The sequence below is a fragment of the Oncorhynchus kisutch genome, linkage group LG19, assembly GCF_002021735.2.
Source record: "Oncorhynchus kisutch isolate 150728-3 linkage group LG19, Okis_V2, whole genome shotgun sequence".
Classification (NCBI taxonomy): Eukaryota; Metazoa; Chordata; class Actinopteri; order Salmoniformes; family Salmonidae; genus Oncorhynchus; species Oncorhynchus kisutch.
Window position 1 is genome coordinate 43,521,689 of NC_034192.2, and position 26,964 is coordinate 43,548,652.

At 41.1% G+C, this 26,964-nt stretch overlaps 1 protein-coding gene across 4 annotated transcripts; it reads left to right on the plus strand.

Moving 5' to 3' along the window:
- The first annotated feature begins 403 nt into the window (after positions 1–403).
- tapt1a (transmembrane anterior posterior transformation 1a) lies at positions 404–26,374 on the plus strand. 4 transcript variants are annotated; one of them, XM_031798406.1, is made up of 15 exons: positions 404–635; positions 4,079–4,209; positions 8,798–8,916; positions 9,454–9,486; positions 14,194–14,356; positions 14,690–14,825; positions 15,101–15,198; positions 15,295–15,364; positions 16,018–16,098; positions 17,014–17,123; positions 18,142–18,201; positions 18,319–18,387; positions 18,658–18,734; positions 20,655–20,821; positions 23,823–26,374. In XM_031798406.1, the coding sequence occupies exons 1-15, from the start codon at positions 443–445 to the stop codon at positions 24,152–24,154; spliced, it is 1,839 nt and encodes a 612-aa protein (XP_031654266.1). In that variant the 5' UTR covers positions 404–442; the 3' UTR covers positions 24,155–26,374. The 4 variants fall into 4 exon arrangements, with proteins under 4 accessions (XP_031654266.1, XP_031654267.1, XP_031654268.1 ...); XM_031798407.1 differs by lacking the exon at positions 9,454–9,486 and having other exon boundaries at positions 405–635; XM_031798408.1 differs by lacking the exons at positions 404–635; positions 4,079–4,209 and adding an exon at positions 7,868–7,999.
- The last annotated feature ends 590 nt before the right edge of the window (positions 26,375–26,964 follow it).

Below are 26,964 nucleotides of genomic sequence, written 5' to 3' on the forward strand. Positions count from 1 at the left end.
CCACTCCAGAGGGAATTTACAAACGCACCCCAAGTGTGAACTATTTGGATGGGTCTTTGTTGCCATCTTGTGGTTTTGAAAGAACATTGATTATTCCAAATATAATATTCCTATTTGGTTTGACAGTCACATCAAAATGATATTATTCCCATTGATTGAATATTGCGGTTAAATTAATTGAGATTTAATTGAAATTGTCACCTTATTTTTTTTGCAAATGCCTATGATTATGTGATACTTATTTTGGATAAAGCAAAATATTACAAATCACATACCCGTTGTACATATATGTGGTTAATTTTGTGGGTCTATAATCGGTGTGGATAATGTTTGTTTGATAAATATTCATGTTTGTATATTTTATGAATCAATCCCTCCGTGAGAAAGTGATGACGTTGCGTTGGTCTCTGAATGTTGCTACCAGCGCGGCGGCATAGTGAAGATGGCGGACTTGTTGGGGACCGGGCCGTCAGATGAAAAAGAAACCGAAAATGAGGACAAGAAGGAGGGGAAACGGCCATGGGATGACATACCAAAGTCGGAGAAAATCGTTAGAACTCCAGATTTGGCGGAAACATTGGGCTTTTACGATATGAACGCTGTCAGACGAGAGCAACGTGAACGCGAAAACTCAGGTGGGTTTCCCTGGATCTCTTGCGCAGATCAAAGCGGTATCGTTTAGCTATAATTTTATCTGACCTCTTTAATATGTATATTAATAATGCATTGGAAGCTGACGATCACATTTAAAGCATTGTAAAATGCATGTTATAGTGGCACAACAATTTTCTGTTATCGTTGGGCTGTCCTGACAGAATGCACAACCAATTGGATTGTCTAGCTGTCAAACGGTGTTGTCATAGCTAACAAGCTGATTTGCAAGATGGTTTGTCAATAGAGGCTTTCAGTTAGGCTTTCTCACCTTCATATTAGTAGCCCGTGACAAACATATTTATGCTAACTAATCATTACAAATATTTGTCATTTAGAGACTAAATACTTACGACGTTTTAATTCCTGGTCATTTGCTTGCATGTCACGAACCGCGCCAAGGCACGAGACGTCTACGTTAACTTACCCCATTCATAGACGCGAAATACCTTTAGTACGTTATTGGGCGAGCCTACGTGGAGGGGGCAACAGTCACTGAAGTCGGCATAGACCCTACTAGCTAGCAAGATGGTGGACTACAGTATCTAGCTACGTTCTTTGCTTAGCACAGGTTAATGTTTCTCTAGCTAACGTTACCTATAAAGTCAATGTTTGGGCTAACGTTAGCTTGCTGCCTTTTCTTTTTGCGTGCATCATCAATGCATACTGTAACTGTAGGGCGCCGAGTTACGACACAAAGTTGTGGAATCCGGTCAATGTAGACAATTATTTCTGTTGGAAATCATCTTTGCTTTCAATATATCATGTTTGACAGGTTCTCACTATTTCCAACCGACGAAAATATTTCAATACTGTATGGGGTCATTTCGGGTAACGCCCTCAAGTCAATGTAAAAAGGGGGTCGGGGGCCTTTGCTTCACATCAACAAACAAGAAGTCTCTGCTCACTCATGTGAGACTGTTTTAAATTCTGCATGAATTCTACTGTTATGTATATTTAACAGCACAGCATACTCGTAGTTCCTATACTCCAAAACTTCTTAAGTGGGATGTTGCCATTGTAGCTCAAAGTTTTCCTCATACCAAAAGTCATATCTAGCAAGTGTATTAGATAATCCATTAGGGTTACATTGGCCTTCAAATTCAGTTGGTATTGTCTAGAAGGAATACAGCTATTGTCAAGATTTACTTTTCATAGCAGGTTTAGGAGAAATTACACAGCAGGTTAGGAGAAATAACATAGTAGGTTAGGTGAAATAGGTTAGGGTTAGCTAAAATATTTGTAAAAAATTATACTTTTGATGTCAATTTGAGAAAAGCTGCATCCATTCTAGACATGAGCAATTCTGTTGGTTCCTGTCATATGTTTATTTTATTTTTTAATTGAACTTTTATTTAACTAGGCAAGTCAGTTTTACAATGACGGCCTATACAGTTGAAATTATAGCATGTCAATCTTGGTGGAGCAAAAAAAAGTGGGATGCATGCCAGCAAAGCCACCACACAACACAAAACAATACATTAATTGCACTATAACGGTGACGAACAGTGCCCACAAACGGCCTACATAAAGCTGTCCCAACATCTTACCACTGCTACACCTACACATCAGCGGAGCCTCTTCCAGCGAAAAACAGTTCAAGCAGCCTCATTTACTGCCTTTAAAAAAAACATAGCTGATATGGCTGACTTGCTCAAACAAATGTGGTTTCTGATGATAATTGAGATGTACAAACTATGGCATAAGAGGACGACAAGCGGATAAGAGGCAATCCGTCATTTTGATTAAGACATTAATGAGCGAGCTAGGACGGACGTAGTCAATATAACTATTTGTTTAGCACATTTTAAATGTATTGCGACAGAATTCAAAACATGGGCTGTTCTTACAGTGTTCTCCCTGTACACCAAGTCAGAACTGTAGGCTAAATAAAGGGGCATATAAGCAGACAATGAAACTTCTTACAATATTCAATCAATACTCTCCAAAACAAGTTATAGGCTACATGTGCACCACCAAGTCAGAACAGTAGGCGAAATTAAGAAGGGTAAATAGACCAAATTATTAGGGTGAGGCACATGGTCTACTAACATCTTACTACACAACATACACTTAAGTATTACTTTCTTAGCTACAGTATACATATCTCCCAGTCATATTACATAATTTATGCAGCAGCATACAATACATTGTTGGACGCCACTTGTTGTGCTGTGCTGACTTGAACAGGAAGGTGGTGTGGCGGTCCTTCGTGGGAAAATGTTGTCATCAAAGTCTGGCATTTTCTGAATTTATGGTGCTTTCAAAACAACTGGGAACTCTTGAGAACCCCAAAATTTTTGTCCATTAAAATAACATCAAATTGATCAGAAATACAGTGTAGACATTGTTAATGTTGTAAAAAAAAATGACTGTTGTAGCTTGAAATGGTTGATTTTAAAAACGTTTATTTTTTATTTTTATGGTATATCTACATAGGTGTACAGAGGCCCATTATCAGCAACCATCACTCCTGTGTTCCAATGGCACGTTGTGTTAGATAATCCAAGTTTATCATTTTAAAAGGCTTCTCTGCCTAGAAGGCCAGCATCTTGGGGTCGCCTCTTCATTGTTGACATTGAGACTGGTGTTTTGCGGGTACTATTTAATGAAGCTGGCAGTTGAGGACTTGTGAGGCATCTGCTTCTCAAACTAGACACTCTAATGTACTTGTTCTTTTGCTCAGTTGTGCACTGGGGCCTCCTACTCTTTCTATTCTGGTTAGAGACCGTTTGCACTTTTCTGTGAAGGGAGTAGTACACAGCGTTGTACAACATGTTCAGTTTCTTGACAATTTCTCGCATGGAATAGCCTTCATAGATATTCCATTAAAAATCTGCCATTTCCAACTACAATAGTCACTTACAGCATTAACAATATATTAACACTATTTCTGATCAATTTGATATTATTTTAATGGACAAAATAGTTGCTTCTCTTTCAAAAACAAGGACATTTCTAAGTGACTCCAAACCTTTGATCGTTAGTGTAATATATATACATATTTTTTACATTTTTTTGCAAACTGATATGTGACACATATTAATGCCGAAAAAACATGCAAAACAGGCAAGCCCCTGTTTTGTATTTAATAATTTTTTTGCCAAAAATATTGGGCTCAAAACAGGTGGGGCTCTGCCCTGAATGACGGGTCGCCACCAGTCCTATATGAATGGTTAGGCTACTTTGTCTTATTTAGGCAATGATTGGTGTGTCATTCTTTCTTTCATTTTCAAAAGAGAAATTTCCTTTCCCTCACATTTTCATTCATGATATATTTTGTTTTCTGTGTCAGAGCTTCCCACAGTTAGAACACTGCCATGTATTTTGGCCATTGTGTTGATCACCAGGAGCATGAACAGTGACTGTGGAGGGACAATAGCCATGTGGTAACAGAACGCTAAGTGTTGTCATAATGTTTTTCCAGATCCGTCGCTGGCACGCTTCCTGTGTGCTGAGCTGACCCGGGGCTACTTCCTGGAGCACAACGAAGCAAAATACACGGAGCGCAGAGAGAGAGTGTACACATGCATGCGCATTCCCAGAGAACTGGAAAAGGTAGGTACAGTAGAGGCCCCCTGGGAACCACACGCACAGATAACCACACAAAAAGGACAATTCAACAGTGTTTGTTTAGCATTGCCCATGGTAATGTTCTGGAGCATCTGGTATTTCCAGTGAAATTAATATTCAAATTCTGTATTAATGTTCATATCGCATTTTTTATAGAGTTGACACAAATTGATATACAGAGAATAGTGTGTAGGCCTATATGGTTATTTCTCTGTTATTTATTGCTATTGCCTATTATTGCAGCCCAGAATGTTTTTCGGTATGCTGTCATAGACAAGAGTTGTGTTCGAATACTCATACTAACCGCACTCACCATACTATTTGTGACGTGAATTGAGTATATAGTATGCTTACTGGTCATGGTATGGATATTGGTAGTATGCCAAAAGTTCCCAGACGTCGTACTAAATTTTCCAAAATACGAAGTATACACACAGAGGACACTATTTTCATACTTTTAGGGCCCATAATACAATTATTCAGAAAATAGGCGTGGCTTCACATTTTCAGATTTGAAGAAAATGGCAGAAAATATGCAGCTAAAGTCCGACGAGCGAATACAAATTCATTGAACTAATTATTGACAAATGTCAATAAAATGTTGAGCAATGTAATAAAGTAATGACTTTTCAAGTAATTTGCGTTACACGTTATGTTGGCTAACAATTTGTTAGCTATGCTATCCTTAAGAACCGCATAGCATTCCAGCAGTAAGTTACCGGTATGATAACTAGTTACCTAACGTTAGTTGGATACTAATACATCGAACTTGCCAGGCAGTATATTAACTAACTAACCAACGTTTATTGAGTTGATTATTCACATCATTCTTAGCGAAGTGGTATAGTCGTTGTGCGTTTCAATGGACATTGTAACATGTTACATTGATAACATGATGCAGCGTCTCTATAGAACCAGTAGATGGTGTTGTTTACATTTTCAATGGAATATGTTACAAAGATTCCCATAAATTCACCTCTGTAAACTCACCTGGGAATAATAAACCTCTGCACTAAATTCTGATACCATAAATAGGTACATTTACCCATGCCTTTATTTCTCTCCTCAAAACCCCCAACTATTGGGAAGTGTGTGTGTGTGTGTGTGTGTGTGTGTGTGTGTGTGTGTGTGTGTGCTCTGAGATAGCTACTCTTCTGGGACTACTTTTAATAAACTGTATCTGATGTTAGAGAAGCTTCCATTGAAGAACACTCTCTGGGTTCTATTGGATAAATAACTCTCCAACCGTGTTATGGCAGGTGATGTAAAGCCATAGCAAGTGAGTTTCTTCAATAACAAATTATGATCAATAACATCAAAGGCTGCACTGAAAATTAACAATACAGCTCCAACTATCCTCTTTTAATCCATATCTTTTAACCAATCATCAGTCATCTGAGTCAGTGCAGTACAATTTGAGTGCCTTTCTCTATATGCATGCTGAAAGTCAGTAGTTAAATTGTTCTCTGAAAAATAGCTTTATGTTTGGTCAAACAAAATTCTCTCCATCAGTTTACTATGAATAGGCAGCAAATTGATTGGGCAGCTGTTAGAACCAGCAAAGGGTGCTTTACTATTTTTAGGCAGTGGAATTACTTTAGCTTCCTTCCACGCCTGTGGACACACACTCCTTTAGGCTTTGGTTAAAGATATAGCAAATAGGGGTGGCATTCTCAACAGTTTCCCATCAAGGTTGTCTGTACCTGGTGGCTTATCATTGATGGATAACAATATTTTTCCCTCCTCTACCACACTAACTTGACCAAATTCAAAACAGCAATCCTTCTCCTTAATTATTAGATCTTTTATACAGAAATATGATGGTTCACTGTTCAGCAATTCTTTGAACCTAGGGCTGTTGCGGTGACTGTATTACCGCCACACCGGCAGTCATGAGTCATGACCGGAGACCAATTCCACTTGACCATCAAGTCATGGTAATCTCCTCTTATGCACTCTAGACATGCGTTCGGTACCCAACTTGGTAACGACCCCCAGGTCCTAATGGCCTGGTACTCAGCGCTCTGTTGTCTCTAACCATTTCGATGCAATCGAAAATCACATCAAACACTTTTCATCAAAACAGTATCATGCTTTTAAAACTCGCCTCATAGGTCAATTTAAAGAAAGAAGTTCAACAACCGGTTGAAACTTTGTTGGAAAACATGGTTGTTGTGGATGTTTCAAAGATACACAAGGAAATGGACAGTGCTTTTTCTAAGGTGACGATTAATTCAAAACATCCATATGTATATTAGAGCTTATGCATGCAGTACCTTCGGGAAAGTATTCAGACCCATTTATTTATTTATTCTAAAATGGATTATATTTTTAAAAACTGCTATCTCAACACAATACCCCATAAGGACAAAGCGAAAACAGGTTTTAAGACATTTTTGCTAATTTATTACAAATAAAAAACAGATACCTTATTCACATAACTATTCAGACCCTTTATAACCAGCTGACAAAATATCATGACTGCCACAGCCCTAGTAGAATGTGTGATTTTCTGGGACAGTGATGTCTTTGCCAAACTTATGCATTTTCTCAAACATTGCTATCTGTGGACAAGCAGAGACTAGTTCAGTGAAGTAAGCTCAGAGGTGAGCCCTGAGGTGTGTTGAATGGGGAACATGCCGGCAGGGATAGTCACTAAATGGAATTGTTGTTCTAAATTGAACTATACAATTGTTCAATTAATCATAAATCTAGAGGACTCAAACCGTTTTCACAGTTAATTTCTTAACAGGAGCATGTATTTGATTTGCCCTAAACATAACCCTTTTTATTCAGGACAAAAAGTGAATTGCTTTAGTGCCTTGTTGCAAACAGGATGCATGTTTTTATTTTTTTAAATTTTGTACAGGCTTCCTTCTTTTCACTCTTATCATTTAGGTTAGTATTGTGGAGTAACTTCAATGTTGTTGATCCATCCTTAGTTTTTTCCTATCACAGGCATTAAACTTTGTATCTGTTTTAAAGTCACCATTGGCCTCCTGGTGAAATCCCCGAGCTGTTTCCTTCCTCTCCGGCAGTTATGAAGGATGCCTGTATTTTTGTAGTTACTGGGCGTATTGATACACCATCCAAAGTGTAATAACTTCCCCCATGCTCAAAGGAATATTCAAAGTCTGCTTTTCATTTTTATTTTTTTTAACCCATCTACCAATAGCTGCCCTTCTTTGTGAGGCATTGGAAAACCTTCCTGGTCTTTGTGGTTGAATGTGGGTTTGAAATTCACTGGAGAGGGGTAAAAACTATAAGTCAAGGGGTATGAATACTTTCTGAAGGTACTGTAAAAATCAAATGGACCACAACCTTCACATCATTGCTATTTTTCATTTGGAATTTGCCCTTGGGCAACAGTGCGCCCCCAGACCTTCACACTGAGACTGAACATCAGTGTAGATCAGTCATCACCTAGCTTAATCTACATCCCCACTCCAACCCTCACTGGCTAGCCATAGCATTCCATGCCCTGGAGATCTGAGGAATGTGTGTAAACAGATCTAGGTCTAGAAGCTCTGCCTGAAGTATGCTACAATACCTGAAGAGAGAAGTCAGGGACCGACCAATGAAAGAGTGACTTGTGACTCTCTTTAACCAACCCAACCCCCACTACTCACTTCCTGGTGGGAAACGGGAAGTGTTGCAACACCATCACTACTGCTGTTTGTGAGGCTAACGCAGGACTTACTGAAGCTGGCATGCGCTTAATAACCTCCCTCATCATGAGATGACTGGTCTCAGATGGTATTTGCTATTTGAGAAGGTATGTGTGGGGTTCATGTTTGCAGGCTTTTTGCCCTTTTAACCTTGCTTCCTCAAAAGTTGCATCTTAGGTGTGTATTTTCATTTCTCTTCAAACATTGTATTGAGTGTGATGTGTAGACTGACAATTCCTTTCGAGGTGAATGCTAATCATTACATTTTGAAAACATTTTTTGGTTAAAATGGGATTGCAATGGATTGTTTCTTGTAGTGTATTCCTCTTTTCGTAAAATACAAACCTCTGAGAGGAACCGGTGGGTCAAGTCTGATGTGTGGTGTTGACGTATGACCTCTACCAATGTTTTTTGATTATCATAGAATAATATGGAGCCAAACAAATGGCTTAATACTTCGCCTAATGTGTGTGTGTGTGTTTTAGCCTGTAGTCTACCTCAATCTTGCTGTCTCATACCAGGAAATTCTACACTACATTCAAAGTAGCACAACCCAAGTCATCTTTGAACATGCCGATAACCTGTGCAAATTAAAATATGCCAAGCTTACTGTAGACACACACACACACACACACACACACACAGTGGCCATGTTTAACCTGTGTGTGTGTGCATACTATAGTATTTATAGTAGTTAGTTCAGTAAACATGAAAATGCTATTTCAAAATCTACTATAGGGCTTGCCCTGTGAAAATGAAAACGTGCCATTCTATATAGAGCGACCAACAAACACTGACGCTTTTTAAACTCACACACAGCCCACACACACACACAGTTGCTCTATTTGTAGGTGTGATTGAGCAGCTGTGTTTTACCTGTGTGTGTGTTGTGTTCTACCCTCCAGCTGATGATCTTTGGCTTCTTCCTGTGTCTGGATGCCTTCCTCTACGTGTTCACTCTGCTGCCCCTCCGGGTGCTGCTGGCCCTGCTACACCTCTTCACCATGCCCTGCTGCGGCCTCCGGTGAGCCCCCCCCCCCCCCCACACACACACACTCTCCGGGTTGCGATAGAAATGCAGTGATTAGATCTGAAATGCATGTCTAGTCTACCAAATGTATTTCTATCTGAACGTTTTGTAAATGTGTGAACGTACCTCTGACACTGACGAAAAAACACTGCATGATTACATTTGAATTAAGGGTGCTACGTGACCACTACCATATCTATCTATAACATAATTGATTCATTGTTACTAAGGCAATATGTGTAAGACTATCTCACCCAGTTTCCCCCAAAAATAGGCCTAGTTCCCCAAGTGGGGCATAATCCTAACTTTGAGTGTTTAACTCAAACGTTCACAGAAATCACACCTTGATATTAATGAGATTTGCATGAAAACTGGAATTTGCTCATATCTCTAGTTAGGATTCGGCTTTTCTGGAGACTGATCCATACATTGTCTAGGTTTATAATCCACAGTAAGTATTGTTCTCACTCAGTTTGCCTGTGACTGGTCTGTACAAAGATCACTCTCTTCCCTTGCCTTCTTTCCCTGCAGGGCAAACGTATGCCCCTACTGCAATCGGAGCAGGTATGCTCGTCTCACGCCTGCCACAGCTTCATCACTTATATTTATGATTTCACCACCTCCATCTTGTTTGTCCTGATATGCAGCTTTGTGCTGTATTCTTCATGCTCCATGCAAAAGCAACTATTAGTGTTCACAAACAGGGCTGTGCTATATACGGCAACACGTATACTAAATTGTATGATTTCCCTGCAAGGGCCCAGATACAGGGCCTATAGAAAGTCTACACCCCCCTTGGGTTTTCTTCACATTTTATAGTGTTACAAAGTGGGATTGAAATGTATTTAATTGACATTTTTACTACTGTGATTTCAGAGTGGAAGAATGTGATTATTTGTTAAAAAAATTACTAATGAAAAATAAACCGCTATATACCTTGATTCGATAAGTATTCACCTCCCTGAGTCAATACGTGTTAGAAACATCTTTGGCAGCGATTTACAGCTGTGAGTCTTAATGGGTAAGTCTCTTAAGAGCTATGTTTGCCCATTTTAATTATTTTCAAAATTCTTGAAGCTCTGTCAAAGTGTTGGGGATCATGGCTAGAGAGTAATTTAAGTCTTGCCATGCAGATTTAAGTCAACTGTAACTTGGCCACACAGGAACATTCATTGTCTTCTTGGTAAGCAATTCCAGTGTAGATTTGGCTTTGTGTTGTAGGTTATTGTCCCGCTGAAAGGGGAATCCCTCTCCCAGTGTCTGGTGTAAAGCAGACTGAAGCAGGTTTTCCTGTAGTATTTTGCCTGTGCTTAGCTCTTTTCTGTTTCTTTTCATCCTGAAAAACTCCACAGTCTTTGCAATGTCAAGCATACTCATACCATGATGCATCCACCACCATTCATGAAAATAAGGAGACATTACTCTGTGATGTGTTGGATTTGCCCCAAACATAAGGCCAAAAAGTGTATTCCTTTGACAGGTTTTTTTACAGTATTAATTTAGTGCCTTGTTGCATATTGGAATATTTAGTATATTTGTATTATTCATTTCACTCTCATTAAGGTCGTTATTGTGGAGTCCATCGATCCGTCCACAGATGTTTCAAAAATCATCAATGACCTCTTGGTAACATCCCTGAGCGGTTTCCTTCCTGCCTTGCAGCTCAGTTCAGAAGGACGACCGCATCTTTGATGTGTCTAGTTGGTTTAATACATCATCCACAGCATAAATATTATCTTGACCATGTTTAAAGATACCTTTTATATTCAATGTCTGATTTGCTATTGTTACCCATCCACCAATCATTGCCATTCTTTATGATGCTTTCAAAAAGCTCGCTTGTCTTTTGTAGTTGAATCTGTGCTTGAAATTCAGTACTTGACTGAGGGACCTTACAGACGTTGTATGAATGGGGGACAGAGGAAGAGTTAGTCATTCAAAAATCATGTCAACCCCTATTATTTCAGAGTCCAAATAACTTGTGATTTGTTAAGCCACATTTTACTTGTGAACTCATTTAGGCTTGTTTAAACAAAGGAGGTGAATACTTACTTATGCAACGACTATTTTAGTTATTGAATTTGTATTAATTTGTAAAAATGTGTAGGACTTTCCTTTCACTTTGACATTATGGAGTTTTGTGTGTAGATCAATGACAAAAATGGCAATTCAATATATTTCAATCCCACTTTGTAACGCAACAAAATGTTGAAAAAGTTTAAGGGAATGTAGACTGTCTATAGGCCCTGTACATAGTGGACATAGTTTCTTCAACAAGATTGGCCCATCAAACTGATTTCCAGGGTATAGGCCTAACAAAGCTCCTGCCTTGTTGAAATGCTCAACATCAAATTACAACACACCAACAATGTGAAGTTCTCCTTGTTTGGTTGAGGACTCCTGTGTGAAAGATTTATATCCAGAGAATGTACGGTACACAGAATATTATGTAGGCCCAACTGAAGGGCTGATTTGAGAATGGAGGGGGGGGGTGATAGCTGTGCACTGCAGATGCTCAGTAAGACATTGCATCGACAAATGGCTTGAGCTCTCTACAACCTTGTTACAGCACCCTCACTTTCTCCATCCCCACATGAACACCGAGGTCGTAATCAGGCACTGTGACTGACTGCTAGCTTTATTGAAGTATTTTCTTGGAAAACATGTGATAATTATTGACCACATCTCAAATAAGCTTCCAGAGTTGAGGATCAGATGTTGTTGAACTCCTTCATGGTTTATAAAGCCTTAGCTTGAAAACATCGGAACAAATGAACCTGATTCACCCCATACAGAAAATGCCTATGAATTGCATAGGTTGTTTCCCAAGTCCACTCCTATGGATCTTTGAGTGTCGTTTTTGGTGGCTTGGCCGTTTCCCTGTCATTTTTTTGTAAGTCGTAGTAGGCCAAAGGTAATGTATTGTAATTTCAGTAGTAGTCCAAAGATAATATTGCCGTAACTGAGGAACAACTATGTCTCGACACTGAATCTTTCAATTTTGTGATGCCCCAAGAGAAGTTTTTTTTTTGGTTTTTGTTTTCACACCTCTGAGAACAACCACATTTTGTATGCCAATAACAGTATACCAGGACTTTGTCCAGAATTCTGCTCCTCTCACACAGTACAGCTCACCGCTGATGGCTGTAGCCTTTGTGGGATCCGTTTGATGATGCTGCATGCCCTTTGTGTCTTTCTGCATGGCAGCAAAGCATGACTGACCTTTACACACACACACACACCGGTTGTTGGCCTGAGCTGCAGTCAGTCAGCTCGGACTATCAGATTCATGGTGCTGGCTGGTGGGGGCGGGGTGGCACAGGGCCTGTCATACACTGGCAGGACAGAGAGTACACATTTTACTTGAACAGCTTCAGCATTGTGATGTTATGGGTCACTCACTGGCCACTCCTCAGCAAAGATCCAATAGAATGTGGTTGAGGTCTATGTCTGAGTCCCACCAGTAGATGGTGCTAGAGCACAAGCAGTGAATTAATCTTGTTCATACCCCTGTATGAGTTGGCATATAATATATTCTATCTCTCCTTGAGGCTGATCTCTATTAGATTTGCTTTCACTTATTCAGTCATCTATAGCAGGGTTTCCCACATTCGGTCCTGGGGCCCCCCGGTGCATGTTTAGTTTTTTGCCCTAGAACTACACAGCTGATTCCTGATTCAAAGAATCAAACCTTGATGATGAATTGCTTATTTGAATCATGTAGTGCTAGGGCAAAACCCAAAATGTGCACCCAGCAGGGGCCCCAGGACAGAGTTAGGGAAACCCTGGTCTAGATGATTAAGTGAGAGCAAATCTTCCTGGCCCCCAATATTTATCAACAATGATCTTAAGTCCATCTTGCCATAATCTTTATGATGATAAACTCTGTTTGCTTCCTTTCATACCTCACTGCGCACTATTTGGGAAGTGGAAGAGACACTTGATTAAGGATTCTAATTTGCACTTCCTAAAGTCGAGCTCCTCTGTCTCATCCCAGCGTCACTGCCACCCTCCCAAAATAACCTCCTGACAGACAGCCTGAGATATTGAGCTGTTTTGCACCTCCCCTACCGTTCTCCTTGTGATGCTTTAGCCATTCTATAGCAGTTTCCTTAAGTTATTCCGTCTTAACGCAAGTATTGATGAATCTTAAAAGGTGCATTTTTTTCTTCTTCTTCCAATCCCTTGAAATGATGTTTTTTTGGGGGAACTTCTTTAAGTTCCCTAAGGTGAGGGTGGTGATGGATAGTCTCATTCGTGGGGTCTTATGCCATTATTCAGTCTATCGCCGGTAGTGGATTTCTGCATATCACATTGTCAACTCCTTCCAATAGGGACAGGCTGCTGTACAAAACAAACACACTTTTGAAAACACTATTCAGAAATCCACCACCTGCAATCATTTTGAATACTGCCCTTAGTTTGAATAATGAGTAGTTGAGTGGTGGGTACTAGTAGTATACTGTAGTTATTAGCTTAGACATACAGTAGATCAGTCTATTTAGTAGCCTTTCACTAGCTACGTCTGGATCTACTTCCTAACAGAGACTCAAGCCCCTAACATGCCCTCATTCTGCCTGCCATTACCTTTCATTTAGCCTACTCATTATGGGTGTAACATACATTAAAAAGGCAGGCTATATGAATAATATTTAAATGTGCATGTGTTCATGTGACAGATTTGGTGAGCTACTTCATTCTCCCCCCCCCCCCCCCCCCCCCCCCCCCACCCGCCCCAACCGTCTACTTATGTGTTGAATGTTTGATCCTACCTTGATCAACCGGAGTACACACACAAGTTTCATATTCATATTGTTAATGCTGCTTAATAAAAATTGTAATTGATGTTCAAAATAACTGGACAATCATTCTTCTGGGGTTATTAAACCACTTTGACTCACACATGACACACTGACTCTATAGCCTAATAGTGCATGAAGCTGTCAGTCAACCAACATCCCAAGGTTCACTGTAGGAGAATCTCAATTACATACTCACGTCTTCTCTCCTCAACTCCTCAAAACCCATTGGATGAGAAAGCCAAAGGTCTTTCCCATCTGACCTTCTACTCCAATGGATTTTGAGAAGAGCATGCAATTGAGATTCCCCCCCATGTCATATCGCACACCGGTGTGACCACTAACAGTAAGCTTACGATAAAATAGATGTGTGTATACATGAGCATGCATACATATAGATATGACTAGGCTCTATGTGTAATGTGTGTGTGTGTATGAATAGGCTTTATGTGTAATGTGTGTGTTCTGCCAGTGGCTCGCTCCTGCTGCAGCCGGCCCAGGTGTGCGACATCTTCAAGGGACTGATAATGGTGCTGTGCTACTCCATGATGCACTACGTGGACTACAGCATGATGTACCACCTGATCCGGGGACAGTCCGTCATCAAACTCTACATCATCTATAACATGCTGGAGGTACAATGGGTTGGATTTAGAGCTGTTGTACTAATCTGATCTAATATGCTTCCACTCTATAGCTCTCACTGATCCAGTCATGTATGGCCAGAGAGTAGTTTAAGGGATGCGTATTGGCCGAAGTATTTGATTTGGGCCTCGGATACCCTATTTAGTCTGAAAAGGTGATGTCTTCTTATTAAACATGGTTCTAGTTTGAGTTGTTAGGCTGATATGAACCGTACTAAGGCCTAGAGAAGTGTCATGGCTGTAATCTGTCATAGTCTACCACCAATAATGTCAGTTCATTAACCCATGCTGAACATGACTTAACTACTTACTTACCCTCTTTAGGTTGCCGACAGGCTGTTCTCATCATTTGGCCAAGACATCCTTGATGCTCTCTACTGGACGGCCACGGAGCCCAAAGAGAGGAAGAGAGACAGCATAGGGGTCATCCCCCATTTCATCATGGCTGTGTTCTACGTCTGTATCCTTAATGGAGAACTAGGACGTATACACAGGAAGTACTCTGCTGTAGGAATGTGTGATCTCTCAACTTCTACCCTCACGCATGTATCACTTTTCAGTTAGTGTTATTTTGTTATTGGACAAGGTGTCCACTATCAATGATATGTCAACAATCTGAGCCCCTAGAGTGTGCGGCTCTCCTTTTCTTTAACAATGTGAGCACACACACACACCCCTTACTGCAGCTGATGCTCTTGCCACCATGTTCAGTGTTTTCCTGATCCTCTGTCTCAGTCCTGCATGCCATCCTCATCATGGTCCAGGCATCAACACTCAACGTGGCTTTCAACTCTCACAATAAGTCCCTGCTGACCATCATGATGTCCAACAACGTGAGTACACACACACTCATGTACACACACACAAAATGTAATGCTAACATGTAGAGGGCACTAAAATACCTTTTCCTCTATTTCCTGCATGAACAGTTTGTAGAGATCAAAGGAAGTGTGTTCAAGAAATTTGAGAAGAACAACCTCTTTCAGATGTCCAACAGTGGTGAGTTACTGTAACACATGTCATATGCATTATACTAAACATTTAAGTGTGCTATGGACAGTATCTTTAACACTTAGCTAGTTCTCTGGTTCAAAACACCCAACTTTTACAGTGCTCTGAGTCTGTTACGGTGCTCTGAGCCTTTCTATGCTGTAGGGTAAAACTCAGTGGCAAGCGAAGGGTTAAACCTCCTCCTCACTGTTCTTCCTCCTCTCTTTGAACATTTTGAAGCAGCAATCAGAGCTGTTCATTCAGCTTTGATAACCCAGAAGATATGCACTATGGATTTAATGCTTTTTGAACTCTGTCTCTATGTGCCTGCTGGCTGCATGTTTTCATCTTTGTCGCTGTCATTCTGCACGATTGAAAGGACCTGAAAATAAGCTTGAATCATTTCCCCCTCTTGCAATTTGCTCACACCTTTAAAGATCTGTCAATTTAGCAAGTTACACTTGGTTCCAGACCACACATGATTTCCGATTTAATATATGATATTTATGCCAAATGATATGTAACTTTGAAAGTACATTTGAAAATGGATACCTTATTGGTTGATAGTCCATATTCACTGTTGTTATGTTGGTACATGATTCTAAGTAATAAGTAGTAACCAATATGCCTTTTTTTATTTATTTTTATTATATTAATTTTAGATATCAAGGAACGGTTCACCAACTATGTGCTCCTGCTCATCGTCTGCCTCAGGAACATGGAGCAGTTCTCATGGAACCCAGGTAACCATTTCACACACATTACAGCTAAACGGGTCATGTCTAGAAGGAATACAGCTTTTGTCAAATTCAAATGTATTTTTATATATTTTTTACATTTTAGCCCTAACCCTTTTCCTAACCTTAACCTAATTCTCTTAACCTGTTATGTTAATTCTGTGTAAGTACTCTTAACCTGCTATGAAAAGTCAAGTCTGACAAAAAGCTGTATCCCATCCACTCAAAACCAGATAAACATGCAACAATAATGCTTGGATACATTTTATTATGTTTACAGGAACAGGTTCATTTTTCATCAATGTTGTAGCGTGTAGGCTACAGTCTGTATTGAACTAAAAAATTATTTCTGTAACACTAGGTTACTGCTACCATCAATCACCCTGAATCCTGGTACCCTTTTTAAAAGCGTTTCATCCACTCCCTAGTGGATAAGTCATTGTGATGATGATGAGAATAAGGCTGTACTTCCTGACCGCTCTCTTAATCCAGTCAGCTGGCCCTGCCCTTCCCTCTTGACAGCCAGAGCCTCACAATGTCAGCAGTGGTCATGATGCTAATGTCGTACACTGACAGGGTCTGACCTTATGGTATGACCTAGACCTCATCCAAAAACATTTGGGCTGACTTGCAGACCCAGATGTGAGTGTGATGAAGATTGTACTGTGTCTTGTGTTCAAGTCAAAGTCAAATACTTTTTCTTCCTGTGATGGAACGTATTTGTACTAAGCCTAAAACAAGATGCATGATTAAACCAAGAAATCGTGAAATGTACAATTGAGTCAGTTTAAAAGAAAGACCAGACATTCAGTAAGGTAATGAAAGAATAGTGTACATTTAGAATTCAGCTCTATGTTCTTATCCACCCAGAGATTTAGTTTCACCTCACAAGTAGGTTGTCTTGTCTCTGTGTGTTTCCAGATCATCTCTGGGTATTGTTACCGGACGTCTTCATGGTGATCGCCTCAGAGATCGCAGTGGACATCATCAAACACGCCTTCATCACCAAGTTCAACGAGATCACGGCAGATGTAAGGACGGATCACAGAGATGAACATTAATGATTTGATGAGTGGGAGTTCAATGAACTGAAAACAATGAATAAGAGGGAACAGTGTATTTTGAGGTCAATCTAGGAAGTGGATTGAAACTCCCCATTCACAACAACAATCTCCATAAGGAATAAATGGCGCTTAAAAAATATATATATTACATGGGAATTGAATTAATCGACTGAATAAATTGATTACATTTCAACATAATTGACCTCAACCCTGCGGAAAACGGGTGTGTGACTGTGAATTGTACGGATGTTCACTGGAGAGGGTCTGCTCTGTTCAAGTCTGAAGGATTAGTTGGTTGGCCCTTTTTTGGGATTTCACGGTGGCTTAGACAGCAAAAATAGCGTGGCACTGTTTAGCCAGTCGTCCTCACTCTCTGCTGTGTGCCTCAACCTCTTTGGCGTGCCGTGGTCTTCTCCCCTCCTCTGCCCTCTTTCGAAATCACAACACGTCACATTATGCCCCAGTAGGCCTACAGAGCTAGCACACCAAACGCCAGCCACATCCTCAGCCTCATCAACTGGATTATAGCTGCTCCATATCCCACCGTCAATCGTAACCCATTCCCAGCTCTTGTGTGGTGAGAAACCTTGCCTAAGACCTGAAGCTCGAAGGGCTAACACAGTCCTGTGGTGATCAGGAGACCCGGGTTCGAATCCAGTCTGATACATTGGTCCCGTTACTCTGCGAGGAGTTGGTCATAGGGGGGAGGAGTGTAATGGCGGTGGTTCTGGGGAACCATGCTCACGTGATAAGGAACCTTCCCTGAGACCTGAAAATGACCTAGGCTTAATTTCTGCCAGCTAACACGGTCTTCAAATCCAGTCGGTCACTTGTAGTCTAGTGTTATCAATTTGTTTCTCAGAGCCATAGCAGATGGGTACAGGTTTCATATCAAACAACATAACCAGAGCGATACAGTATAATAATAGACACACCCTTATAGTTATAGTTTGTGTGTTAATGACGTGGCTGTTTTCTTCCACAGGTATACAGTGAATACAGAGCCAGCCTGGCCTTCGATCTCGTCAGCAGTCGGCAGAAAAATGTACGTAGTAGCATCTCTTGAACACAGTGATTAGGCATCCAGTTACATTATCCCTGCTGTTTTAATCATTGGGTTTTGTTCACTCATGTAATTGAGTCTTTTTTTGTCAATGGGCAGGCCTGCACAGACTACAGCGACTCTGTAGCCAGAAGAATGGGCTTCATTCCTCTTCCTCTTGCAGTCCTGGTAAGATCAGCTTTGTACAACAGTCCAGTGCAGTGTTACAATAGTAGGGGTATGTTGATGGACAGTGTGCAGCTCGGCACTAATTATATGCTTTGTTTTATTGCTATGAATCAAAGTACAGTTCCTTATTGTATGAAATTGTTTGTTCGTTTCAGGACAGTGTAGTTGATTTAGAACTCCATTTTATTGTATCAAATTGACTACTTCCTTACCACTGTCACATGCAACAATGTTTCTACTGAAGATTTTCTTTTTTATTGTAATTGACAGCTAATCCGTGTGGTGATGAGTTCAGTGAATGTACAGGGAGCCCTGTCCTACTCCTGTCTGTTGCTCTTCTACTTGGGGTAAGACTCAAATCAAGTTCTTATTCTTTGTCATATATTATGATTTTCATTTGCATAGCACCTCTTCCATCATGTAAATGTACTCACTTTACACGTTTCCTAGACTAACTTGCCGTGTCAGTCATGCAATACAGGTAGCATTAATTGTTAGCATGGTAGTCACACTTTATGCAATGTGTATTTTCTACGTGGATGTTTGTGCCAGTCTGATCCTATTGAGTTACGTTAGCATGAGCCTTCTGCTTGGCTTTGATAGGGCTATCAGGGATGGGTATCAGGGATGTAAACTAGTCACCTTTCGGCGAAATTGGCCGTTTGGAATCCAAAATAGGTGACCTAGGTGAATCGTGTAGATCCGTTGAGAAAGGTTTGGGAGGTGGTGGCTTTAGATCACTACTGGCTGTAAGCGAACAGTGATGTGTATTTGGAGCAATACTGGCTGTGTCCAAGGCTCATTTAAAGTAAAGTCTAGGCAACAAATAACATTGGATTGCTTTCCTTACATTTTTTAGCTGTGAGTTAGTTTCACATTACCCACTTTTTATTATACACACTGAGACTGATTATGTAGATCATATTCTTTTGTTGTTTAATTAGTTAAAACCTACATTAACCCCTAGCAGGGATTTTTTTTGCATGTTTCAGAGAGAGAGAAAAAGTGTCACCTTTTTGGACCCTCAACAGTTTGCATCCCTGAGGTATAGACCACTGAACAGTTATCCTGAGGTGGAATACAACATTGTCATCGCCAGTGCCCCCCCCCCACGTCCGTTTTAAAAATAGCTGTGTCCCCAACGGACGCTGGTGTCTGTGCAAAGACCACAGTACGGCTAGCACGAGCCCAGCAAAAACCCTCTGAGGGCGTTTGGTCCACAGACATAGATGTTGCTGTCTCTCTCCATCGGATTTCAAATGCATCATAGGCTTCAGATATGCAGAAGCCTAGTGTGTCCTAAAGCTGTTGGTTAATGATGACCTTTTTTGTCCATGTACTGAGCGTTATAAAACCAATTACTTTGTATTCGTTTATTTTTGGGGTGCCTAACTTTAATTTCCCACAGTAAAAGCCCTTCATACTCAGTGTGGGTAGTATGGATACTTTGTGGGTAATGTTGCTATTCAAATCAAATCAAATTTATTTATATAGCCCTTCGTACATCAGCTGATATCTCAAAGTGCTGTACAGAAACCCAGCCTAAAACCCCAAACAGCAAGCAATGCAGGTGTAGAAGCAAGTATTCCCTAATACAGTGAGATTTTGAGCTAACCTTTTGAATTGGCAATTTTTTATTGAATATCAAATATGTGCCAAAAAGGCCATACCAGTATGTATACCTTATCTGTTTTTAAGTATACAATCAAATCTAGACCTGTCCACAATGAAAATACTCAATAATTACAGTATTTTGCTCTAGTGAGCAAATGACAAATAGTCCCCTTCACCTTGGATAGCATTACTAATCATCTTTTCCCTCTATAGAGTGGCGAATATCATTACTGACCCTCTTTTCCCTGTGTAGGATGGTGAATATCATTACTGATCCTCTTTTCCCTGTGTAGGATGGTGAATATCATTACTGATCCTCTTTTCCCTGTGTAGGATGGTGAATATCATTACTGATCCTCTTTTCCCTGTGTAGGATGGTGAATATCATTACTGATCCTCTTTTCCCTGTGTAGGATGGTGAATATCATTACTGATCCTCTTTTCCCTGTGTAGGATGGTGAATATCATTACTGATCCTCTTTTCCCTGTGTAGGATGGTGAATATCATTACTGATCCTCTTTTCCCTGTGTAGGATGGTGAATATCATTACTGATCCTCTTTTCCCTGTGTAGGATGGTGAATATCATTACTGATCCTCTTTTCCCTGTGTAGGATGGTGAATATCATTACTGATCCTCTTTTCCCTGTGTAGGATGGTGACCCTGAAGGTGCTGAACAGTATCGTGCTACTTGGGAAGTCGTGTGTGTATGTGAAGAGAGCCAACATGGAGGACAAACTGTTTGAGAGGCCCTCCACAGCCGCCCCCGGGAAGACGCCTAGTAGAACCAGGAAAACATCCAGATGTACTGCCCCCTCAGGTACCCAGCGACAGACGATACCCTAGTATTACCCAGCGACAGACGATACCCTAGTATTTATCTTTATTTTACCAAGGAGGGAACAGCTTCTCATTTACAATAATGACCTGGGAACAGGTACAAACCTTGCATAAGACCATGAAGACTTCCTGAGCTAATGCCTAGGGTTTTGCTCAGTGTGCTAACACAATATAATGGCATGCCGGAGACCCAGATTCGAACCCAGTCAGTCACATACAGCCTACCCAGCTTCAATAAGACACTTGGTTACATTAAATTACTCATTCTTCTTAGCAATCCCAGCATGCCAAACCCAGCCTCAAGCGAGCAGATGCGTATTCCGACTCGGGTAATTGAACTCCCGCAGTGCCCCACGCGCACACACGCACACACACACACACACACACACACACACACACACACACACACACAATCTATGTCATCCACATCGAAACTGCTATTGAAATTCGATGCACGTGACAGAGATAAAATGTTAGTTGTGTGTTTCTCAGTGCGCATGGATCTTCAGCTTGGCAGACGAGCCTGCTGCGCTAAGCTGAGAGCATTAGAGCAACAAGCAGCGCCACGTCGTCACTTCAGAGATCTTCCTCACTACTGTGTTTATACAGAACCGCCATTTTCAGAGAAAAGATTCAGTAGTACAGTATGTGACATGTTAAAGCACCAAACCATATGTTACCAGAATTATGTTCTCAATGTTCATAACCCAATTCAATTAAACTACTCAGTCTGCAACCCAGGATTTGTAAGATACTGGTTGAATGAAACAGACGGAGGCCAAGCTATGATACCAAAATGTTTATTCACGAGAGCGCTAGTTCGTTGTACAACACCATTCATTTTATACTGGCTCCTTACGCACATACTCTCACACACAAACAGAAGGTATCCTACGCACATACTGTCTCCCTACCCAGCCGACATAGATTATGGAGACCGTGAGAAGTACTCCCTGCCCTCTCCCAAATCTCTCAGTGGCCCCTAGCCAAGGTCGGCACCGAATTTTGCTCTGACAGTCTGTGTTTAAGATACTATAGGGACATATTGTACAATTATATTGTTTTACCCTAATTCTGGCTAAAACTACACACATCATTAATAATAATTTTATGATCCTAATCAATTTCATACAATTATATGGTTTCAGGGTGGAATATTCTAATCATTCATTTAAACATATAAATTCCATTAACACCATATCATGTGGGATCAGAAGGTCTCTGAAGCCTGAATGCTTCCGCTGCTATTCTTAATTAGCCCATCTGTAACTACTGTACTCAACCCGGCTGTCTTTTCTGGGCTGCATTCATAAGGGCAAAATGTTTTGGGTTGGAAAACAAGCATCTCTTATTGGACGAGTTCAGGTAGTCCTCGGTTTGGCCGGTAGGGATATCCTTGTCTCATCGCGCACCAGCGACCCCTGTGGCGGGCCAGGTGCAGTGCGCGCTAACCAAGGTAGCCAGGTGCACGGTGTTTCCTCCGACACATTGGTGCGTCTGGCTTCCTGGTTGGAGGCGCGCTGTGTTAAGAAGCAGTGCGGCTTGGTTGGGTTGTGTTTCGGAGGACGCAACCTTCGTCTCTCCCGAGCCCGTACGGGAGTTGTAGCGATGAGACAAGATAGTAATTACTAACAATTGGATACCACGAAATTGGGGAGAAAAAGGGGGTAATATTACAAATTGTAAAAATCTGTTTGTTGCCTAATGTTTTTCAAGTTAGGAGCAGTGTATATGTGTTTGTGGGAGAGTGTGGGACGGAGACTCAGGGAGAGTGTGGGACGGAGACTCAGGGAGAGTGTGGGACGGAGACTCAGGGAGGGAGAGTGTGGGACGGAGACTCAGGGAGGGAGAGTGTGGGACGGAGACTCAGGGAGGGAGAGTGTGGGACGGAGACTCAGGGAGGGAGAGTGTGGGACGGAGACTCAGGGAGGGAGGGTGTGGGACGGAGACTCAGGGAGGGAGGGTGTGGGACGGAGACTCAGGGAGGGAGGGTGTGGGACGGAGACTCAGGGAGGGAGAGTCTGGTATCGTATCATTAATAAAATGTTGGTATTGTGACAACACTAGTCCCTCCCTATTTCATTCCGTTTGGTGCCTAATGAACACCTTGGAGAAATGGGTTCATTTTAGCCCACAGGTTCCAATGGATGCCTTACCATACTAACGGACTGGTTTGTCTCTCGTTCTTCATAACCATTTGGATGAAAATCTAATTGGAGGTGCCGTATGTCTGAGGAAGAGAATATACTGATGAGCAACTGTGGTCTCCCTCAGGCTGTGTCATGGAAGCTTCTGGTGAAAGCATATGGCTAGATGAGGAAATAATGGATAAAGACCACATGTGTGTTGGTTATACCTCTGGTTCAGTACCACAATGCATTTTCTAAAGTAGGTCTGCTGTATCCCCTTGTGTTGTTGCCTGTAAAGGAGCACACATTTATTTCATGCAGTCTGGCGAATACACACATACACACTTGATTGCTGCTCCCCTGGTAAAGTCTAATTTGCAACCCACTCTTTTATATGCAAGTGAGGCATGTCAGCGCCCTGGGCAAATGGCTGTCTCCGTAGAGTAGTAACCCATGTGCTGATATGCTGCTGCTTCACTCAACTTTATTTGAATATATCAGAGGTCATGAATTATTCTGTTTGGCTGACCAAACTTGTGTACGCCATTTACACTGAATACTGGTATTTAAGGCCAGGATTAGTGGAGCTTGAGAAATCTACTGGTATTAATGTAGCTGTGTCTCTTTGACCCAACCATATATAGTAGGAGTTTTTATTCTTATAAATTCATTTAGTTGGTTTTCATGTTTATTTTGTATCTCTACAGTCAAATCTAATCAAAAACACATTTTGGGATGTTCTTGTTTACTTGCTTATTGTCTGTAAGTGTGAGTGTTACTAACTTTTCTCCAATCCTCAAATTACCAAGTATTGTTCATGTTTGTGTTAAATCTCTCTCTCTGTCCCGTCAGGTGATCCATCAGGTGATCCGTGGTCCGAGCGGTCCCCATCCAGTCCTTCCTGCACCTCCATCACCGCCCAGCCTACCCCCACTGCCAGCCCCACCCTGCGGCCAGAGACCGTACCCCCTCCCCCCCCTCCCCCCACTACTTCCACAACCCCAGCCAGCTCTCCCATCCCAGAGCCAGACCCGGACCCTGACACCCTCACCCCCTCACCCCCTGCCACTCCTGAGCAGAAAGAGGAGGAAGGGATGGAAGGCACAGAGCTGAAGCATAGGACCCCTAAAAAGGACCTGCTGGATGTTGACCGCTTCACTATATGCGGGAACCGCATCGATTGACCCCTTCTATTGACCCCTCCCCAAAAATGTGATAATCACTCAGGAGAGGCGGTGAGCTGGACGCACGCCAGCACTTCGGCTCTCTTAGCCAAAGCCAGCGGAAGCAACATGTATTTATTGAGCTAGACAGACAATAAGTTATTGCCATACAGTAAGCTATCTCTGGGACTGGCTGTTAAATTTAAGTCTACCTGTTGTTTTTTTGGGGCCCGACAAGAGAACTAAGTTGGTTGGGCAACGGAAGAATGTGTGCGGTATTGTTGTTTCCATGACAACCCAGTCGTGTGCGCGTGTGTGCGTGCACGGACACGAATGTGAAACATGAGAAATGGGGCCTCTTCTCAGATAAACATCCAGCAAAAGATGAACAAACTAAAATCAAACTGCAAATGAGGTTTCTGGATCATTATGGTTTACAGGAAAACAATACCATGTTAAATTAGTAATCTGTCAATGTTATATCGTTTAATATGGACATATTAGATCGAAATGACTGAAATTTAAAAACTATTTGCTCATCAAAAACTTGACCGGAATAAATGGAATTTAGTGTTATGAAATATCACATTTGGTACGAGTTCCATTTGGTAGTGTGAAGAACATCTATACATGTGACTATGTAGAGAGCTTTCTTTTACAGATATTGTAATATCCTTCAGTTTGATTCAAAAGAGCCACGGGTACCCTTCATTTGATGGTTTTATGTTCGCCATTACCACAATTATTGCACATATTTCCTTTGTGGCAGCAGAGTAGCCTAGTGGTTAGAGCGCTGGACTAGTAACCGAAAGGTTGCAAGTTCAAATCCCGAGCTGAGAAGGTACAAAATCTGCCGTTCTGCCCCTGAACAGGCAGTTAACTCACTGTTCCCAGGCCGTCATTGAAAATAAGAATTTGTTCTTAACTGACTTGCCTAGTTAAATAAAGAATAAATAAATAACAATTGTGGAAAGTTCATAATAGCATTTTATGATGACAATAATCCCTATTTTGGTGTATTCTGGGTTGTCAAACCTTTGGGGATTTTTGTTATGAATGTTGCACTGATGTACCGTGTTGTCTTAAATATGCTACATATGACAGGTTTTCTAGCTATTTCTCATGCAATGTTTTAATGTTTACTTCCTGAGCATTTCAGAAGCAATATATCCAAAACATAGTGCACATGCTTTTTTAATTCAGTTATTTCACCATGCCTTGAGGGAAGTGGTTTTGCTTTCATTTGGCCCTTTGTATTTTATTGCTACAGTTAATTATAAACTCACTGGTATTTTTTCTATACCAGTGGCCAAAATGTATATTAGACTGGCCTGATTCTGATTTGGTGCCCATCTTATTAGAATGTGATAAGTGAAACATCATGTTTTATTTAGTTACAATATTGTATCATTTTATACTATATTTAAACACCTGGCCATAATGTTACAGCTGCTGTGCTTATATGTGTTGGGAAATGGAAGCCACTGAACCTCATTTGAGTAGAACAGCGTAGAAATCAATAAATGATGCAAAGTGACATAGCACTTCATTGGTCTTGCTGTTTAGGTTCTTTAGGCAACACTTTACATGGTGTACAGTATTTTAGCACAAGCAGGTACCACTGCTGTCTGTATTCCATGTAAAGAAACCAGTGAGTGCTTACTGTAAATGGTACGTACCAGGGTTGGGGTCAATTCCATTTTCAATTCAGTTTGTTTTGGATTGACTGAATTGAAAACAGAATTGACCCCAACCCTGGTAAGTATTGCACAACTTTTACAGGATATTAATGACAGCTATGTTTCCTCTGTTACGGTAGGTACTCTGGTATAAGCCCTATGTAATGTAAAGGGATGCCATTTTTTTTCTCGCTATTATGAAAATATGTGAAGTGTGAAATACTCACGCATATCAGCATTGATCATACTTTGTTTGGAGAAATAGCTGTTTTTAATGTTCATTACCATTGTTATAAGGAAGATTGTTCTATTTTTGGAGCTGCCAGGTCAAATCAAACCCGATTATTTGTCACGTGCTGAATACAACAGGTGTAGACTTTATAATATTTGATAGTATTTTGCGCGTAGAACTTCCACAGAACCATCTCCAGGGGTTTTGTACTGTTCTGATGCAATGATGAAAACCTGTTCACTTAATCTCATCTGTTTGGTTCATAAGAACTTCACCATGATATGAAATGGCCCTCTTTTTGGGGTGATGATGAATAAAAGTTATTTTGTACTTCTGTTGTCATTGTCTAACATCTACAGTTTGAGGGGTGATTCTCGCTCTCTCTCACTGTCTCTTGTCGTCTCTCATCTCATCAGATGATCCCAAGCCTGAGTTGAGACCCTCCACTCATTCCTGCTCCTCCATACTCCCTTCCTTTTCTTCCGTTACCAGCAAGCCCCTGTAGAGGTTTACAGTTGAGGTAAGCTGACTGTCACGCTCACACCAATAATGACCTTACCTCCTAAAGAAGAAGAGGGCGCTGACTCAGACAGGTTGTGTAAATCCACCCCCAGCCAAGCATGTCTGAGAGGGCTTACCTTGGAGGCTGAGCCGGCCCATGCCCTCTCTTTCAGGCTTGAGGTAAGCAGTCCTCTGGTAGTGGTCTGGCTGGAGCAGGACCAGTGATGACAAGGTATACGTATAATCTCACGCTAGAGCAACCCTAGTTCTAGACCAGGGGTCATCAACTAGATTTAGCCACAGGACAATTTTTTTTCTTGAGTGGATGGTCAGGGTCCAGAACTTAATTACAAATAATTTGAAGACAGCAAGAAGACCAAACAGATATATTTGACTAAAACGATCATTTCAAACCTTAC

What these genes read in the sequence shown, in the direction of transcription:
- tapt1a (XM_031798406.1), top strand. Translation starts at nt 443, where the DNA reads ATGGCGGACTTGTTGGGGACCGGGCCGTCAGATGAAAAAGAAACCGAA. An exon ending in GCAGTTCTCATGGAACCCAG is followed by an intron (nt 16,099 to 17,013) that starts GTAACCATTTCA and finishes GTGTGTTTCCAG; the next exon opens with ATCATCTCTGGGTATTGTTA. An exon ending in CTGTTGCTCTTCTACTTGGG is followed by an intron (nt 18,735 to 20,654) that starts GTAAGACTCAAA and finishes TTCCCTGTGTAG; the next exon opens with GATGGTGACCCTGAAGGTGC.